Source organism: Macrotis lagotis, chromosome 5, assembly GCF_037893015.1.
Source record: "Macrotis lagotis isolate mMagLag1 chromosome 5, bilby.v1.9.chrom.fasta, whole genome shotgun sequence".
Classification (NCBI taxonomy): Eukaryota; Metazoa; Chordata; class Mammalia; order Peramelemorphia; family Peramelidae; genus Macrotis; species Macrotis lagotis.
In genome coordinates this window covers 93,816,659-93,837,090 of record NC_133662.1, presented here as the reverse complement: position 1 = coordinate 93,837,090, position 20,432 = coordinate 93,816,659, and the positions used below count along the sequence as shown (strand labels likewise).

Sequence of the window (20,432 nt, the reverse complement as noted above, 5' to 3'; positions counted from 1 at the left end):
ATTTGAACCCTGGTTCCCAGGCCCAGTGCTCTCTATCCACTTAGCTGCCTACAGCCTGCCTCCCGCCCGGGGCCTATACTAGGCCTTGCTGAGCATCTGTCCCAGAGAAGGGATCCTGTGCATGCCCCTACAGGACAAGAGGGGTTAGGATCTGTGATGTCATGGCTATGGGGAACTGCTGGGGAGGGAGGGAAGGGAGGGCCTGTCCCCTTGTGGTGAGCAACTCTTCTCCTCATTACAGTCTAAGAGTTGCCCGGATGCCCCGGGACACACAACCACTAGAGTACCTGTGGTCCTACGTCATGCTGCATTTCACCTTCAAGGTGTCAGATGCACCTAGGGAGCCAGCACAAGGCTTCCCTGGACACCCTGGTGTGGGGCACTGGACAGTTCATTTAGCATCTCACGGCCCTGGGAAAACCACAGGTGAGAAAAACTGCATCAGAAAAACCTGCATTGGCAGGGGAAGTTTCCTCACTGGTAGACCTCCATACCAAAGAAATACTCACATATGTATGTATGTGTGTATATAGGTATATGTATGGAGGTTTGATGGAGATGGGTGGGGAGGTTCATGTGATGCATATGTGTATAAGAAAATTAAGCTTTTCTTCCCCAAATCTACCCTATTTCCAAAATAACTCAAAATATTCATAGCTGGATCTTCTCTCTCTCTGCCTTAAGCTAAGAAATGAATCTATTTGCATCAGGCAAAGAAATAGGAGCCAAGTGTATCCATTATTCACTTCAGTATATGCTAATGGTATAGAAATCATCCTGGGGAATGTTAGAAGTGGACCACATACACACACAGCATGTAAGAGGAGTAAACATCTCCAGTGGTAACACGGTAGAAACAATTTGAATCAAGTATATTTCTAATCCAACAGCAACTTGCATAGAATCCTCCTCAATTCGTGCATTAAATGAAGAATATTATTCCTTGTTTTAACTGTCACACATGAGGAAGCCTCACAAACGGATGAGTAATTAATTCACTCCAGTTCCCCAGAGAGAGTTTCACATCTACAATATATCTATCTGTAAGGAAAAGATTTTTGCATTGGGATATTTGTTTATCTTACCAATGAAGAATATCTCATGCAAACAAAAAGGTCACTGACTCAAAGAGTCTCACGTGAATGTCTACAACACTGAAGTAAATATGAATGATATAGGTTTTTCATGAACAAGAAATAATGTACAAGCAAGGTTAAATCGCTCCCAGTTTGAACCATCAACAAAGAGAACCAGATATCCTTTAAAATCTTTTAGTAAAATCATGCACTGGTCCTACCATAGATTATTGCCTCTTTAAGTCTATTTTGTATTTCAGTAAGCAATGTTATTATTTAGAGATCCTGAAATAGGAAAAAATGGAAATACAAAAATCAATGAACCAGAATAATTCATACGGTCCATCCCTTCCACCTTTGGACAGCCACCTAGATAAAGGCAGGCTAACACCCAAGTCATTCTGACACACACACACACACACACACACACACACACACACACACACACACACATTACACATTCCCACAGAAATATAGATAGATAGATAGATAGATCATTGCTTTGAGTACTAAGACTACTAGTAAGTAAGTTATTTCTATATTAAACTCAAAGCATTTTAAATTTACTTCCCCTACTTGATCCCTGGTTAAAAGATAAGGGGATAATCAGTGTTCTCCATTTAAAAAAACAACAAAAATAATAATAGATCCCATTTATATAAAAATAATAAGTAATGCAAATTCTATTATTTCCATTTTGCATATGAGGAAACTTAAGGACATAAAGAAGTGACTTACCCATTGTCACACAGCTAGTATATGGCAGAGCTGGGGCTCATTGTATAAACATTCTTTTTGCTATCTCACAATGCCTCTCGTGTCCTTGAAGGGGATTATGACATCATATATGGTTTAAAGGTCCAGAGCTATTTCTGGAGGGTGTGAATAAGAATGTAATTCAGTGGTTTTCTTTCCTTCAACGAGTGATTTGTTTTGAACAGTTAGCTTAGGAGAATATAACCTTAGTATCAGGTATAAGGCTGTCTGACCCAAATCTCAGGGCAAAGGCTGAGGTCAGAAAATCTATTAAGATAGAGATTTTAAAAATTCTCAATTTAAGTATCATTGAGATCTATAAAGGAGACTTGAATCCCTAACTTGTATTATAACTGGATGTGAATTGCATCCCCCATGACCTGACATATTAAAATAAGAACTAAATCCATAAGCAGTCAGTAACATTCTAAATAACTTTCAGAAACTTGAGGACAACAGGCTTTCCCCTACTCCCCACTTTCTGCAAATCCCAGTTTGAGAGATTATATGAAGTGGTATATGAGATCCCAATTGGGCAGTGGGGTGATGCAGTGGACAGCATGCTGACCCTATGGTCAGGAAGACTCCTCTTCTCAAATACGGCTTCAGTCACTTACTAGTGGGGTGATCCTGGACAAGTCACTTAACCCTTTGTACCTCAGCTTCCTCATCTATAAAATAAGCTGGAGATGGCAAACCACTCCAGTATCTTCGCTAAGAAGACTCCAACTAGGGCCACAAAGAGTCAGAAATGACTGTACGAACTAAGCAGCAACAACAACAACAACCCACTTAGCAATGAAATAGAGTTATCTTTTCTTCATCTTGGGTGCAGTTTTGGTTAGTTTTCTCAGTTTGTAGTTGCAATCAGAAAAATTTAGCAGGTTACACAAGGTGTTTCAAAAGATAATGCAGTAAAGCTACACTAAGACTTGTTGTCACCGTGTGTAGAATGAACTAATGATTTATTTTTGTGAAGTATTTTTCAGGAGTTGATGTAATGTACCCCACAACAGAGATCACATTTTTTGATCTAGAAAAAGAAGTGTAATGCAAGAAAATTTGAGTCATTTTGATCTATTCTATCCTTATTTTACTTCAATATTTTCATTTCAAATCTAAGTGATATGGAGCTCATTTGTGAATTGGGTCATGGTGTCAAATGCTGTTAGCTCCAGTAAAATCTGACTACCTCTAACATTTTAAATTATCTGCTAATGGCTATCTCAATAGAGTTTGGTACTTGGAGGTCCTCTGAGCTTTTCTCACTTTTAAAAAATATCGACATTTCAAGTGTCTTGATCCCCAATGGGGAAAGAAAAGACTGAACATTTTGCTCAAATTTCCAATAATAACTTTGCTACCAAACAGAACACCAGAAATCCTGGTGGGAATTGAGCCAGGTCCTCCTATCTGCTGTGTTCCAATGTCTGCCAGATCTCAAAAGGATGCAAGCGTGTTAGTCCCTCATCAATTAACTGAAATGCCTGGGTGGGCGGGAGGAAGACTTAAGAACTGATTCAAAAACCTTTAACACCTTCCAGAAATGGGGATTTCATATTTAAGATCTGTGACATCCAATGCAAATAATTATTTTTTTCTGTAAGCAGTTCACAGAAAAATCTAACTTGCCCTACCAACTAATAGTCTGATTTACAATTTATTTATCACATGTAAAGATGGGAGAAAGAGGTGACAGGATTAAGGTATTCTAGGTATCACCATTCATCCCCCTCCCTCTTTCCAACTGCAGCTCCAGTGCTGCCTTAGAAGGGGAGGAGTTCTTAGGAACACAGCAGGACAGAAGGAGACCTGAGAAAACTGTGATTGTCTTCATTAACGGTGATTAAAGTCGGCAGCCCGTGTTAATGCAAGAAAAGAAGAAAATAAACTTACTTCATGGAATAGTAAATGAAAAGAAAGATCAAACTTTGTATTTTTCTTTCTTCTTTTAAGAAAATAGCAATTCCATGATTCAACAGAGAAGGCCACTAATTTTTCTTGATATTAAGTGGCATAGAGAATTTCTTTCAAGGGACTTTAACAAATGCAAATCAACATTTTCTCTGGGCAACCTCAGAGAGTTGCTTGGGGTGGGAGAAGTTAAATGACTTGCTCATTGTCACACAGCCTGCATGGCACAATGGGCCTCAAACCCAGGGTTTCTTGGCACTTAGGTCAGGTCCCTATTCACTATGCCAGAGACAAACTCAAATACAAATAGATTCCCCCCTGACTGCATACTGACTTTAAAAACCATAAAATAATATTATCCTATTCTAGTCTATTTTCACATTTATTTTGTTAAACATTTTCCAGTTATATTTTTAATCTGGTTTGATCATTTCACTAGAGGGTTTCAAGTTTGACAACTATGTAATTACTCTATACTACCCTACCAATTGCTTAGTTCTGTAGCTATACTGTGATGGGCTTAGAGTTGAGTCTATGCTAGGACATTCTTTAAGAGTTAAACCACTTGGGGCAGCTAGGTGGCACAGTGCACAGAGCACCAGCCTTGGAGTCAGGAGTACCTGGGTTCAAATCTGACCTCAGACACTTAATAATTACCTAGCCGTGTGGCCTTGGGCAAGCCACTTAACTCCGTTGCCTTGAAAAATCTAAAAAAAAAAAGTTAAAACACTTGACTAATATGAAAATATTTTTTACATATTGCATAAATATAATCTATATCAAGTTGGTTGCCATCATAAGGGGGTGGGGAAGGGAGGAAGAAAATTTGGAATGAAAAATATTATAAAAGATGAATGATAAAAATTTTCTTCAGTTATAATTGGAATTTTTTTTGCAAGGCAAATGGGTTTAAGTGGCTTGCCCAAGGCCACACGGCTAGGTAATTATTAAGTGTCTGAGACCAGATTTGAACCCAGGTACTCCTGACTCCAGGGCCAGTGCTCTATCCACTGTACCACATAGCCACTTCCAAAAATATTTTTTTAAAAAGATTTACACCATTAAAATAAAATGGTAAGTACTTTAACAGCTTATTAAATCTTTGGGGTTGTTAAAGAATCTGATGGGAAAGAAAGAAAAAGGAATATTTACTAAGCATTCTTGAAAAATCATTGCCAAACATGGGCAATTTTAGTGTAATTTTCAAGAGTTTGACAAAGTGACAACATCTGAAATTAAATGAATCCAAGAAAAGGATGAAATTTGGTAGAAAATGTAAATTATAGTAATTCAATGTTTACTTTGTCATTTCCACTTCCCCTGGCAAGTAGAGCTTTTATTCACAACCTTATCTAATACTTATTTTCAATCTGTCTTTTAAAAAAAATCCTGTATAAAGATACCATGACCCATTGTAAGCATATGAGATATATATATATATATATATATGTTTTCTTGAAACACTATATATTTAAACACATATATTTAAAGAGTAGACTATCATAGTTCAATCAGTATATGAGGCTTTTATTAAAATATATGTATGTAGGGCAGCTAAATAGGGCACCTAGGTAGCACAGTAGATAGAGGGCCCTGAAGTCAGGATGGTCTGAGTTCAAATCCGGCCTCAGACACTTACTACCTAGCAAAATAAATAAAAATAAAACAATGCAAAACATGTATTCATGTCCATTGGTGTGTGTGTGTGTGTGTGTGTGTGTGTATACATATAAAACTTCTGAAATGAGCAATAGGCACTTCTGCCTTATTTATTCTCCTGTTCTTCCCCCCCCCTTGTCTTTTTGCAAAGCAAAATGGGGGTAAGTGACTTGCCCAAGGTCACACAGCTAGGTAATTATTAAGTGTCTGGGGCTGGATTTGAACTCGGGTCATACTGACTCCCAGATTGGTGCTTGATCCACTGTACCACCAAGCTGCACCATCTCCTGTTCTGTTTTTAAGTTGCTGATTAATTTTCATTTTAATTTATCTAAGCCATGGTTCTTCTGAATTGGCTCTCTTCAGTAACATTAAAAATGTAAAGCCAAGAATTCATATATTTATCCAGATATTATAGTTCAAACCTCTACATTATCCAAAGAACTCTATCTTACCTTCCTTAAGGATAAAACAACAAGAAATGTGCAAAGTGCCAAAGAAGAATTTCAGACAGTCAGTATTATAAAAAGATGGGTGAGAGGGGGGAAGAGGCTCACATACTGAGTGAGGCTATAGAATCTCCTTCCCAAGAGACCTTAAAATAGCTTGTTTTGGTGTTTTTTCTGATGAAAGGAAGGGAAATAATGTATGAAACCTCCGAAAGGAACTTCCATCCCTATGAGTCTATGCTTCTCCATTTGGCTTTGCCAGGGAAGACTAGTTCAGTCAATTCCATTAACTATAACAAAAAAGGCCTCATTCAGCAATAGATTTAATTATATATATATGTATATATATATACACACAGACACACACACACACACACACACACACACACACTGATCTAAGCATATTACAACCTTAGGGAATCATGTGTCACACTAGCATTCCCCAAAGAATTATTATTTCATTTCCCCCCAAAAGATTAAAAAAATAAAATCTAACAAGTCAATTTTTTTCCTCTTTAGGTATTGAGTGGAAAACCTACCCCCCTCCTAAAACAGTGATGGTGCTGGCATTTTTAAGTGTTATCACAGAGTGTGGCAAAGGTAGACCTTCTAGAATGAAGCTTCCAGCAATCTAGGTGCAGCAGCTCTGTGGTTTGTCTCCTATACTGTCTGCATGAATAATGAAGGGGAAAACTGGATTTCCCACAAAGTGGGAATAGTTGAGCCCTTGCTCATGAAAGTAACATGTTAAAAGCAGTTTAAGAGTAGATTCTACAGACCAGGGTGGTATCTGATGAGGTCTCTGGTGAGGTCTGTGGATTCCTTTTCAGAATAGCTTTTTGAAAAAATACATACAATAAAACCATAGGATTACAAAGTAAAAACAATTTTTAAAATATTTGTCCGTTTTTTTTAAAGTTCACAGATTCCAAGTTGAGAACCCCTACTATGGATCTTTCTGTTTGTGATTTTTATTCTGATGTCATCACCTTTATCTATCAAGTCTGAAACTTGAAGAGAAATTCCTAGAGGCATTGGGTACGAATTCCAGTTTGCTGTCTTTTCTAATACCTTATCACTAATGGGATTTTCTCCAAGTTCCTTTTCTAGTTTAAGGGTGTCTTGAAATACCAGAAGACTTTCCTAATTTCCCTAGTTGTTAAGGCTTGCGTATTATTTTGCATATAACCTTTCTTTACTTATATATGGTGCAATGAGTAGAGTGCTCACCTTGAAATCAGGACCTGAGGTCTAATCCAGCCAAAGCTACTTACTGTGTGTTCCTGAGCAAGTTACCTTAATCTTGTTTGCCTCAGTTCCCCATCTATAGTGAACTCAAGAAGGAAATGGCAAACCCCTCCAGGACTTTTGCCAAGAAAACCAAAAATGTAATCACAAAGAATCTGACATCACTTGTTCCTCCTCCCTTTCCTGCCTCAATATCTTTGGTATGGAGAAATTCACAGTTTAGATCCCCTCCCTAGGATCTGTTCCTGCATTATAGCTTGCTTACATGGAACACTTATCCCTGTTTTCTAGAAATGTATATTCTAGGATGTGGGCTGAGTTCTTGGAAAGAATAAATAAAATTTGACATATAAATTTGCCAATACAATTTGACAAGAATAATGGAAAAAAAAGAACTGGACATGACTGAAACAAAACTCAACTACAAAGCACAGAATCCTGGTACATATATTCTCAGTACTTTAACATGAGGTCTGACATAAAACAATATAAATGTTGCCCTATTGATGAAAAACATTGGCTGGAAAAGTATTCTCAATCCTTTCAAAGAAAATGCCAAAGAAATTCAAATTATTACTCAGTGACAGGAGGAGAAAATAGAATATAAGGAATAAAATCTTCTCTCAAATACATAAGATTCAGGTAGTATGGATGAGTAAAAGCAACAGATTATTTGAAAATTTCAATGTCCTCTACTGCATCTTACCAAATAAGATAAAAAAAATAAAATCTAACAAGTCAATTTCTTTCCTCTTTGTGTATTAAGTTAGATGGTTGAATCTTTTCTTTATCCTTCTGAAGCTATGCTGGTAGTTGATGCTAAGGAGCCATGTGAAGGTCTTCAAGCCCCAGGGGAAAGGGAAAAGGGACCTAGACAAAGCTCAGATAAGGTAAGCAAGAGTTGAAGGAGTATCTTTTTTTAAACTGAAAAAAGAAAGAAAACAATGACTTTTTTAAGGCGGCCAATGCCCAACTCCTATACTTGTCCATGTAGAAATCCTTGGAAAGTGTAAATTAATATCATGTACAATGTTCTGATTCATCACCACCTCAAAGAATACATATTAAAAATTAAATAAACTTTGTTGTACAAAGTTTCCAAGTTAAGGGCATAAGACTTCGAATTTCACTTTTAATTTTGTCTGAGGTGTGTGTGTGTGTGTGTGTGTGTGTGTAATACACCCAATTATAGGAATTATCTACCTGAAATCCAAAGAAGACCATCTGCCACATATCCTGCATGACATGAAAGGGACCGGTCAAAGGACTGTACAAAAGTCCATTTGTTCTTCTTGGGGCAGTATCGTTCAACTGTGGGCAGAACTTGGCGAAGTTCATTCCGGCCTCCTACAGCATAGAGATAGTCATTCATTGCTCCCAGTACAAAGTGTTCCCGACAGTTTTTCATAGGAGCGATCTCGGCCCAGGAGTTGCTACGGGGATCATAACGGCAGGCAGTCCGTACAGCACATGTCCGTCCAGTAGGATGCTCCACTTCCCCACCTGCCACAAAGAGGAAGTCTCCCATAACAGCCACACAGTGGTGGCTCCTGCCCACAGGCATCGGTTCCAGTTCACTCCAGTTGGCTATTGCTGCTATGAGGGCATTGTCTTGGTCAACCGGATTGAAATACCGGAGTTCTTTGACTTTACAGACCTCGCGCTTTTTCCCTCCAATGATATAGAGTGTGTCAGACTGGAAGCGAGGTTTGGTCCTTCGGGTCTGCCAGACTGGCTGTGCATAGATGCTCTGATGGTACTCCAAGGCCTCATTGACTAGAGCTGTTGCTGTCTCACTGGCCTGGACCAGAGGATGAGACAGCGCAACCGTATGAAGGGTGTCCACGTCCATTAGACCAAAACGAATGTACTGGAGGAGCTCATCCATGTACTGGTAATGGCAGTTGTGTTCCAACCACCTCACTGCTAGCTGAAAGAGAGGGGAAGGGATTAAAAACAAAAAAAGAATATAAAGGAAAAACTGGCATATAGTCAAATCACATTGAATTTTTTGATATACTAATTACTGATATATATATATATATATATTTCAGTGTATATATATATATATATATATATTTATATATATCACCTAAATTTTTGAAGATGTAGGTTTTTTGTTTGTTTGAAACCAGAAAAAAAGGACAAGAAAAAGAAGTTAATAAAGGGGCAGAAATCTTTTAACATTGAATTTCTATTATATTATGCAAACACTCATTGTACACATGTGCATACAAATATATGTGTATGTGTGAATGTATATATAATTGTATGTTCTCTCTCAAATCATTAGTGATTAAATAAGGGCAATTTTCATTTGGAGAAAGGGGCAAGGATTTTGACAAACGTTCTTAAAATCTGGCATTGAGGCAACATGTTTACAAATTTTGAAGAGAAGAATTAAGAGCATCATTGGATCAAAATATCTCAGTCCTGATATCTGAATGCAATCAATTCAGAATTTTATATTCTCAGGCGCTAATAAGCATGTGTGTGGGTAGGAAGATGCATATAAACCACTACAGAAACCATCAGTACTTAGGTAGAGTCTCTGGATTTCAAGCAATATAGAACAACCCATGAGTCAAAATGCTCTATCGATACAAGAAACATAGAACAATTGTGATCACCCATGACCACAGGGTGTACTTGAGGGAAAATCAATATAACACTACTAGAATGATTTAGAAGAGTGGGAAAAGGTTTCTTCCCACCCCCTTCAGAGGTGTACAAGACATGAAGAAAAAAAGAAAAAGGATTAAAACATATCATTTTTGTGTTTGAGAAAGAGTCATGAATTTCTTTTTTATCCTAAGATATATGGTATTAACACACAGAATCTTGAAAATCTATGCACAACCTTCAAATGAATTCCTCACAAAGGACGTTATTTTCTCATTTGGCTTAACTATAAACATGTAATTTTTAACCTCCTCTCACCATAGTCTAGTCTTTCTTTTACAAAAGGAATTCCTGAAAACAAAGGTAAGCCCATAATTGAATCTCAGAATCATCAAATCATAGTGCTTTGAAAAGCCTGGGAGATAAAAGGTCAGCAATCACCAAACAAGAAAAGGATGAGGGGAAAAAATAAAAATGTGTACAATTTTAAAATGAAAAGTTCTATTTAAAATTATCTGAATGTTTTTATTTCTTGAAATATGATTCCTAAATTTGGTAGGATGTATTAAACCAACAAACAATAGCAAATACATTCTACAAACATCATTGGCACATGGAGTTACTTGTAACATTCTCGGCAACTGATATGCTAAACTAAAATAAAATTACATCCAAACAGAGGTATGGATATGAAGTAACTGATAGGCCAAATTTTAGCATTTCACAGAATGGTTAGACTGCTTTTCTGGATGATAAACAGAACCATCAACTATAAACTTGAAGTTCTGCATCCTCAGACAGTTCACTGGAGCAATGTTACCAATTCCAAGAGAAAATTTCTGAACTGACAGGGACAAGCCAGCTAACCACTCTCTCTGCTCATTTGCTTCTAAATTCAGGACTTATTTAAGGCTTATTTCTTCAGGGTTTTTTTAAAGTACTTGAGAAGAGAATAGAGATGGAATGTCATTCAGAACTCCTTAAAATCTACAGACATACTAAATAGGCTCTTTGTTAACCATATTATAGTATCCAGTAGTCTAAAATCTCTAAGAATCAATAGGGTTCAAATAAAACAAGGTACTCATCTGAAGGAAAAAAAAATAATAATTTGCTTTAAAGTAGCAATACCTATCTATAACATAGATATTAGAGATGATAAAAGAAAGACCTAGTTAGATGGTCAGTCCCTCTCCCCCTGAATGGGGTAGTTATCCACAATCAACTTCCTAGATATCTGGCCATTGTAATTTTGTATTTTTCAAGTGACTTCTTTCCCAACAATTTCCTTAGGGAAGATATTTCTATGATTTTATTTTAGTTCAAATTTTATTCTTTTCTCATAGTACTTCTAAAGTTTCTAAGGACAGCTTCATCATTCTGTTAAGTGCATCTCATATACAACTGTATAATTTTTAATATTTTGCCAGAATATCTCTTATTTTATTCCATGAATCTTATCTGATCCTTCCTGCTTTTTTTTTCTGGTAATTAATTCCTCAAAATCCTAAGAGTTTGCACCTTTCACTTAGATGCTGTGGAGATGAGGAAAAAGAGAAACAGCACAGAACCAGTACCTCTATAGTTTTTTTTTTTAAAAACCCAGTGAGGTCTCATTAATCATTTCTCCCTAATTCTTAATCAGTCTCCTTGCCTATCTATAAAGAAGTTCTGTTTTATGCTTTTAGAAAACTATGATACTACCTGAAAAGTGCAAAAAACTCAACAATTCTCAATTTCGAAGGATATCTCTGTGGATAAATGAAACTGAAATCTATACATTTAGACCTGACTTCTTTCAACCTTAGATGTGTATCTCCAGCTACTTTATGGGGCAGCTCTTCCTTGATGCCCCAAAGACAACTAAATCAAGTTTATAATCTTTCCCCAAAACATAGTTCCCTTTCGAAACTTACTAGTTTAATCGATGGCACTCAATTTCTCTTATTTAGCATCTCTTTTTCTCTCATCTCCTAAAAATTCAGGATTGATAACTTTCTAAAATCTTTCACATTTATTCCCTTCTCTCTAATCTTACTAGCATCACCCATATACAATTCTTCACTACCACCAATGTAAGGGTACTGCAATTGCCTCCTACCTAATCTAAGTACCCCCACTATTTCTCTTCTAGCTCCATTCACAACATAGCTGGACTAAGGATCTAATTACATCAAACTGCTCAAACTTCTCCCTGGGTTCCTTAATTGTCTCCTTTCTAAAATTCAAACTTCTTTACCCGGCATGTCAGGTCTTCTAATATTTGGAAGCAACCACCTTCTGTGGTCCTGGATCATGTTACACTCTACAACAATGAAGACTTCATCACTCAAGCATCCCCAACTCTTTCTTCTCTTCATAGTTTTGCTCATACTCTTCTTTTCCCTGGAATGTACTTCCTACTTTTCTTTGCCTACTCACTCCCTGTCAACCTTTTAAAGCACAATTCAAATATAACTTCCTCCATAATTTCCCATTCAAACTTACAAAGCATTTTGCTTGCTGCCTGACTTTACTTCTATATTTTTTGTTTTATAATTATGTTTCTAAACATATCTTTTCCAGTGCCTCAGCCCAGTGCTTAAATAATTGTTAGTTAACTGAAGTTAGCAGTATTTAATTGTAATAGCAACAAAAGTACTTAACTAAAAAAAAGTTTTAATGTAATACCATTCCTGTTTCATTTCCAGTTTGCTCTTTTACTACTTTTAGACTATACCTAACACTATTCTTTTTTTTCCCATGGAATAACTTTTGCATATTATTTTTCACCTCACACTGTAAGCTTGAGTTTTCTCAGATGAATTTTGCCTCATTCCTTTCCAATATTTTAAACTTCTCCCTGACCTCACATAATTTTTATCCTTTATCCTTTATTGATACCTTTAGGCCACCCAAGTCATTTTCACTTGTTAAGCTCCTGCTTCTCCTTAAATTCAAGTGAATGCTAATTAAAACTAATGACTCTAACATCTGCCTCGGATTCCTTCTCACCTATATATCCATTTATAGACTTTAGCCAGCATTCCATTCAGGAGCCAACATTCATATCCCAGATGATGACCTAGGTTCTTCCAGTGGGATTCAATTAGTCAATTTGGGAAACTGCCTTAAACACTTTCAAGTCACCAGGATAAATGTGGTCAACTATTACCTTAGTGGACTAAGTGGAACTTACAGCAGCACACCTATTCAGATGGTAAAAATCTCATGAAGGCTAAATTGGATGTTTTAGTGACTTAGATACCTGGCTAGGTTTAGCTTCATGTGCCACATTGGTGTTCTGGGGACTCTGACTCAACTCCTCGACCCATGACTGACTTGCATATTTTTAGCTAAATTTATTTAAAACTTTACTTAATTTTCATTTTTGAAAATACAAAAAAACTTTTTGAAAGAGAAAGTGTTATACTTTGCCAAAAAAACTATGACAGAACTATAAAATTATAAGATTAGAGAAACAGTTCCAGAATTAGTTCCTGCTTCAATGAATTCCATAAAAGATGAACCAATAATAGTGGACTTGAAAACAGTAAAAAGTGAGCATCCTGTCTCAAGACAATTGCTAGCTGTGTGACACTCAGCATGTTGCTTAACCTCTATTTGCTTCAGTTTCTGCATCTGTAAAAAGGGTTTCTAACAGTACTTCAGAGAACTGTGAGGACCAAACAAGATAATATATGTAAAAACACTTTGCAAAATGTTTTGCATGAGCTATTCTTAGCATTACTACTTTTTCTTAAAGATTTTGTTTATTTTGAGTTTTACAATTTTTTCCCTGATCTTACTTCCCTCCCCCACCCCCCACAGAAGGCTATTTGTCAGTCTTTACATTGTTTCCATGGTATATATTGATCCAAATTGAATGTGATGAGAGAGAAATCATATCCTTAAGGAAGAAACATAAAGTATAAGAGATAGCAAGATCAGACCATAACATATCATATTAGCATTATTATTATAATCATCATCATTATCATTAGCATTCAAAAAGAGTGATATCAAAATTATCTATACACTGGCTGTAATATAAACTACTGTGCAGAATTCAGTAAAGAGAAGAAACTAGTCTAGAACCCATCCAAGAAATTTGAAGTATTAAAAAAATCTAAGAACTCAACCCCCCTTTTAGATTAAGAAGTGCTGAGAAAACTGGAAAGCAGACTGACAAAAATTAGATGAACATCACACATCATAAACTTTGATACATTCCAAATGAGTATGTTAACCTATAGATGAGAGGTCATATTATAAACCAATTAGAGAAGGGAGGAAGCGAAGATATGTAGGGGAAGGGTGCTTGAACAAACACAGAAAAGGGATAATCACAATATAAATGGTCAAAAGTTTTGATGAAATAGCATCAATGTAGTCAGAAAGACAACAATTAACTAGAAAATTTTTGTAGCAAATTTGTCTAACAAAGATCTGGAATCTAAGGTACGTATGGAATTGATACAAATAAAGATGGGAAGATATGAAAAGGCAAGCAGTCTTCAAAAAAATTTAAAAAAAGAATAGAAGGGAAATGCACTCAATAAACAAATCAAATGAAAGTCTGTTCCAAATAACTAATAATAAGAGAGATGCAAATTACAACATTGAAGTTCCACCTTATTCTCTTCAGATTGGCAGAAAAATTACAATTGTTAGTAGGGGTATAGGAAGTCAGGCATACTAATATCTTTTCTGCTGAATTATGAATTATATCACACCTTATATAAAGTAATATGGAACTATACCACTATTCCCTTCAATTGCCAAATTAAGTGACTTCTTGTTGTTATGTGGTAATGTTACCCTTTGGTCTATCATAGGCCTCTATTCCTCTTTCTTACTTGTCTTCTCTTAATAAAACACAACCGTCTTGAGAAATGATACTGTCTTGATTTTTCCATTACTGTCCCCAGACTTTAGCACAGTGTTTTAGCACATGAGAAGCATTTAATAAATTTTTCATTCTCTCATACTATTTATGTTAGCAATACCACTTCTGGACACATACTATAAAAAGGGGTAAAATAGAAGACCTGGAAGAAAATATATGTAGAAACACATCTATAGCAGCAATTTAGAAATGAAATGGGTGACGATCAATTAGAAAATGACTGAACAAATTATGATGCATGAATGTAATAGAATATTATTGTACCATAAGAAATGATGAGACAGACTCAGAAAACATGGGCTGAATTATAGGAATAAATAATGAATGAAATGAATAGAATTAGGGAAGAATTTATACAATGACTACAATATAAAAAGAAACTTTGGAAGACATACAAATTCTAGGTAATGCAATGACAATTCATGACTGCAAAAGAAATGAAGCACATTACCCACTTTTTGTTAACAGGTAACAAAACAGAGGGACAGAATGAAACATGCATTTTCAGATGCGGGTAATATATGAATCTGCTTCGCTTGACTATGCTTATTTATTACAATAAAGGGCTAGTCTTTAGGGGGAGGTTATGGGGAGGGGGATTGGAGAGTAGTGATAAGTGATGTGAAAAAAAAGAGCACCAAGAAGAAAGCAGAAGTAAATTGAAAAGTGGAAAAACACAGGCAGAGTAGTTTCATCACTATTGTAACAGTTTTATTATAATAAACATCATTGATTCTGTATTTCTTTACTTTCTAGGTAGTCAATCTTTTCATTTTAAATACATTTTCCAGTACTTGGACCAGAATGGGAAAAGAGGATATCACTTAAGATATCTAACTCAATGGCCTAGGGACATCATTCCCCCAAACCCATTCCTCTTCCAAATGGCCTTTTTTCTCTCCAGGGTACCAGCATGTTTCCATCCTCCCTGGTCGGTAACTTCAGGATTGGCCCCAACCTCTCCCTCATGCCATATAAATCAATCAATTGCTCAATTTCCCTTCTCCAACTCTCTCCCATCCTGCTCCTTTCAAATTGACACAGACTGGCTCAGGTCCTCATGTGTCATCTCAGCTCTGGACTCAGTCGCTGCCTCACCTCTCCAGATCCCATGTTTCCATTAACAACTAAACTGATTCTCCTTAAAAGCACATTGGTTCCCTATTGCTTCTAGGAGAAAAATATGCACTTTAACTTTTAAAGTCCTTCACACCCTGGCCCCGATTTAGTTTTCCAGCATTATTATATTTAATCCCCCTTCCTTCACTGGAGAGCCCAGACAAACTAGCTTCCTCTCCCTTCATACATGGCCTTCCATCTTCATACAAACTCTTATACTAAGTGTCTCTAATACTTGAACACACACCCTTCTCACCACCATCTCTTGGGAGTCCTACCTTCTCCATACATCTTGTCCTTGTTCCCTCCCTCCCCAGCTACCTTGTATTGGTTTTGTTTATATTTATTCAGTATATGCTTATGTGGATGGCTAGACAGCCCAGTGGACAGAGCTCCAGGCCCTGGAGTCAGAAAAACCCAAGTTCAAATTTGACTTCAGATACTAACTATATGATCCTGGGCACGTCACTTAATTAACCCTGTTTGCCTCAGTTTCCTGATCTGCAAAATGAGCTGGAAAAAGAAATGGCAAACCACTCCAGTATCTTTGCCAAAAAAAAACCTCAAATGGGATCCCAGAACATGAGTTCACTCAGTGGAGATTATTTAGTTTTTTTTATTTATGTTCCCAGGGCCTGGAAAATAGCAGATGTTTAATAAATGCATGCTGATTAAGTTACTGATCTGAGTCAGATAAATTCAACTTCAAAAACCTCCTTAAAAGGTATTTCACTATCTTTGGCTAAAACATTTTCTGTTATTTTCATCTGGAAAATGATTCCTTCTATCTAGTCAAATTTGGAATACCAGAGTCCCAAAGTACTAAAGTCCAATGTCTTCCAAAAACTGGAAAGCTCTATACAGTGGGCCTGAGTGGACCGTAATGTTGCTATCAAATGACAAGTCTCTATGAAGTCCTATTATGTGCCTTATACAAGGAATGAAACAACCTCTGTTCACTAGAAGCTTACATTCTAATGGTAGAGACAGATAAATATAAAATCTATATGGCATAAATATAAAATTAATACATATATACACTGATGAATATGTATACAAATAGATATGTACACACATACACACACACACACAGACACACACACTTCAATACAAAGGAGTTTGGAAAGGAGGGCATTCAACATCACTTAAGAGCTCCTGGTCACATAATAAAAGAACCAATTAATGTACAATCTGAGGGCTTGGTGGGTGGTCTTCCCCAGAAGCTCCCATCCCCCAACAGACTGACTATACCTCAAAGGAGGACATGGACAAGAGGAACATAGGATGAGAAAGCGTTGATAGAAAGAAATAGAGGAGTTCATGCTTACTCAATTATGTATTTAATTAAAACACCTGCCCCAGCATACTATCCTCACTAGATGATGTCAGAACCTTTTGCATACTCTCTATCATTCCTTATCTTTCCCCAGTCTCTCAATCAATTACCCAGCATTTTTTAAAACACCTACTAAGGACCATATGGAGATACAGGTACAAAGGATGTTTTATTCCCTACTCTTAAGGAGTTTGAATTGTTTTTTCTCTAAAATAATAGCCTGTTACTACAAACCCTATTTTCCCTCTTTCTTAATAACCTTATCTTTGTGCTCTTTTAAAAAGTCTTCTGACACTGCCTTTCATCTTATCTTTTCTGGAACTGTACAAACTATAATCAGTCTGACTTTGGGGCAGAAGAATGAATGGGAGAATTGTGTTTTCATTTTTATATAAAAACACAGAATTATCCCTACCTGTACCCCTTGTTCATCATTTTATTCCCTGATATGATAGAGTGCTGGATTCTTTGGGAAATTTCTATGTTAATGGTAGAGATGTGAAAATACTAGCTTCTTAATCTCTCAGGTGATCTGTTACCAGAAATTTTAAAAGCTTGATTCAGACAAAAACACTCAAGCCCAAACATAACCTCTATATTTGGAAGTATATAATAATAATCATATCCAAAAACTTGAAAATAAAACTTTCTAAAAAAAGAAAGTTTTATATCAATACCAAGGTGGTATATCATTTTGTCTAATTTTTGGAATATTTCAGATTAAATACAACATATAAAAATACTCCCCTAAAAGGTCATTTTACTATCTCCAAAGTCAATCAACTTGAAAAAGAATATTTTTCTTGACTTTCTTTGCTATTTTTACTTTTCTCTTGAAAATGCATTTTAATTCTGGGTCATTCCAGATTGATAGGAGTAGGATTCACAAATGTAGAAAAAACTATTTTCTTTTATTGTTTTTTTCTTAATTCCCAGCAGTTGGGTCCTACTCCATGGTGACTCCTAAAATATATCATCCTGAGCATCAGAAGTGCTACTCAAGATCATAGAGGAGCCTACAGGCTGAGAAGAAAATGGATTTTTCTTTTCACTGCGTAGTCATGTAATGTTTCATAAACGTAGTATGCCACCAGCAAAATCCAGAGTCAGAATTCAGTTGTAACTTGTTTCTAGTAAACCCAATATATGAAAAAATCCAAATTAAGGCAAAATATTAGGAAACATATATATATATATATATATATATATGTGTGTGTGTGTGTGTGTGTATATATATATATATTTATTTATTTATTTATGTTAGGTTTTTGCAAGGCAATGGGGTTAGGAGGCTTGCCCAAGGCCACACAGCCTTTTTTATTTTTATTTAAAAAATTTTTTTCCATTAAAGATTTTATTTTGAGTTTTACAATTTTTCCCCTAATCTTACTTCCCTCCCCCAACCCCCCACCTTTTTATTTTTAAAAAAAGATTCCTCACTGAATTGTTTTAAAGTGGTTAATTCCCTGGTATATTTAAAAGGCAATATTCATCCACTCCCCAAAATGTAAATAAAATTTATTAGGAATATAAATAACATAAAAAGAAAGAACTCTTGTAATAAACACCTGACCTATTATACTAATAACTTTAATTAAATTTTGTCATTACAATAACTTTTATTGATCATTTCTATAGTGTATCCAGAATTCTTGGCCTTTTGTGAAAGTTTTGGGGCAAAGCTGCTTTTAAAACAATATATATATGGACATATGTATGTGTGTATAGATAACTATAAATATATGCTTATGGTCAGTTTCATACTAAGGATGTATATGTTATATATATACACTTACCTAGATATGTATATAAAGATACAGATACAGATATATATATATATAAATATATATATATATATATCTACATACATATTTGTATATGCAAGCATGCATGTATATGCATGCGTTTATAGATAAATATATGTAGATAGGTAATTATCTGTATATGCATATACATATGTGAAAATCCGTGAAATATATATCCAATGGTATCCTGGAGCCAACTCAAACTGGTTGTTTATGAAAACTGATGGTTAAATTTTCAATGTGAGCATCTACACCTAGGAAGCAGGCAGTCTCTAAAATGACTTTATTGTTTTATCTTTTTTATCATTTTTCCTTTTTTAAAAAATTTTTAAAAGATTTTATTTAGAGTTTTACAATTTTTCCCCTAATCTTACTTCCCTCCCCCACCCCCCACAGAAGGAAATTTGCCAGTCTTTACATTTCCATGGTTTTATATGGTTTTAAGAAGGTTTTTTTCCTTAATAATCTTAATAATAAAGTACCATTGACCAGACTATGTGCATGTGTGTTTGTATGAAGCAACGTCAAAACTAAGTTTCTTATTCACAATTTGTCAGTTGTGGATTATGGAATTATTCCACTTAGGAAAAATTAGCATTTCACTAGGCAGGAGGTTGGACCTGAACTTCAAATCTTGTCTCTAACCCTAATCCTTGTCAACTCTTAGTTTCTTCATCTATAAAGCAGAAGAGATAATATTCATACTATCTATTCACAGAAACCTTTTGAGGAAAGCTTCTTTTAAACCTTAAATTATATAGATGTTATTTGTTATTTTTAACCATTCATTTCTGTAAATACACATTCAATTCCATCTGACAAGTATTTATTTAATACTAAGTGCTATGCATATAAACATTTTAAAAGCTTATTTGCATCAGATGGTTTTTCTTTACAGTCAGTATAAAAGGAAATAAAAATCTTATATTTATTAATAAGAAAGACCAGTATTAATTGCTCCCTTGGTCAACAACTATCATTTCTTGATAAAAGTTAATATGCCACAGCTTTGTTAACTGATGCTCAGAACTAAATGACTAATTTTAACCTACAGGGCAAAACTTCTCTGCCTTATTCACCCTCATATGAAGGGTGGACAAGCTGTCCCATAAAGGAATCCTCCATCCTAATATGAAAGAAAGAAAAATAAAGAAAAGACAGGCTCAACATCTACCATATTTTCTCATCTTTGCATTCCAAGGGGTAAGTCATACCTCTGAACATATTTGCCTACTAATGCACATACACTAACATATAACACTACATATACAGTGTGACTGTGGTCAGGTCATTTAACTTCGCAGGGTCTGGGATAGCCTAGTCTAAGGGGATCAATTACAGAGCAGCAACAGATCTGCATGAAATCACAGGTCTAGTTTAAAAAGAGGGGAAAAGGATGGTTTTGATATAGATATTAACTCACTAGATTATTAAAGAATTAGATTCATTTTTCTCTTAGAAACAGCATAAGAAATTCAAATTCAACAGATGATATATCCCTCAAATCAAAAAGTACCTGAAACTAGGGATTCGGAATTACAATATTTCTCAGCCAGAACA

General features: G+C 35.6%; 1 protein-coding gene across 11 annotated transcripts in view; it reads right to left on the bottom strand.

Annotated features, from left to right (window-relative positions):
- Positions 1-20,432, bottom strand: part of KLHL32 (kelch like family member 32) — a 307,584-nt gene that overhangs the window by 26,410 nt on the left and 260,742 nt on the right. For 3 of the 11 annotated variants that reach the window (XM_074187197.1, XM_074187199.1, XM_074187198.1), the window contains one exon: positions 8,306-9,032. The exons of 2 other annotated variants lie outside the window; for them this stretch is intronic. In XM_074187197.1, the coding sequence (XP_074043298.1) occupies positions 8,306-9,032 (727 nt within the window). Of the gene's footprint in view, positions 1-287; positions 1,766-1,814; positions 4,371-8,305; positions 9,033-20,432 lie in introns of those variants that run through there. 6 more of the 11 variants (XM_074187207.1, XM_074187205.1, XM_074187206.1 and 3 more) reach the window with 5 other exon arrangements.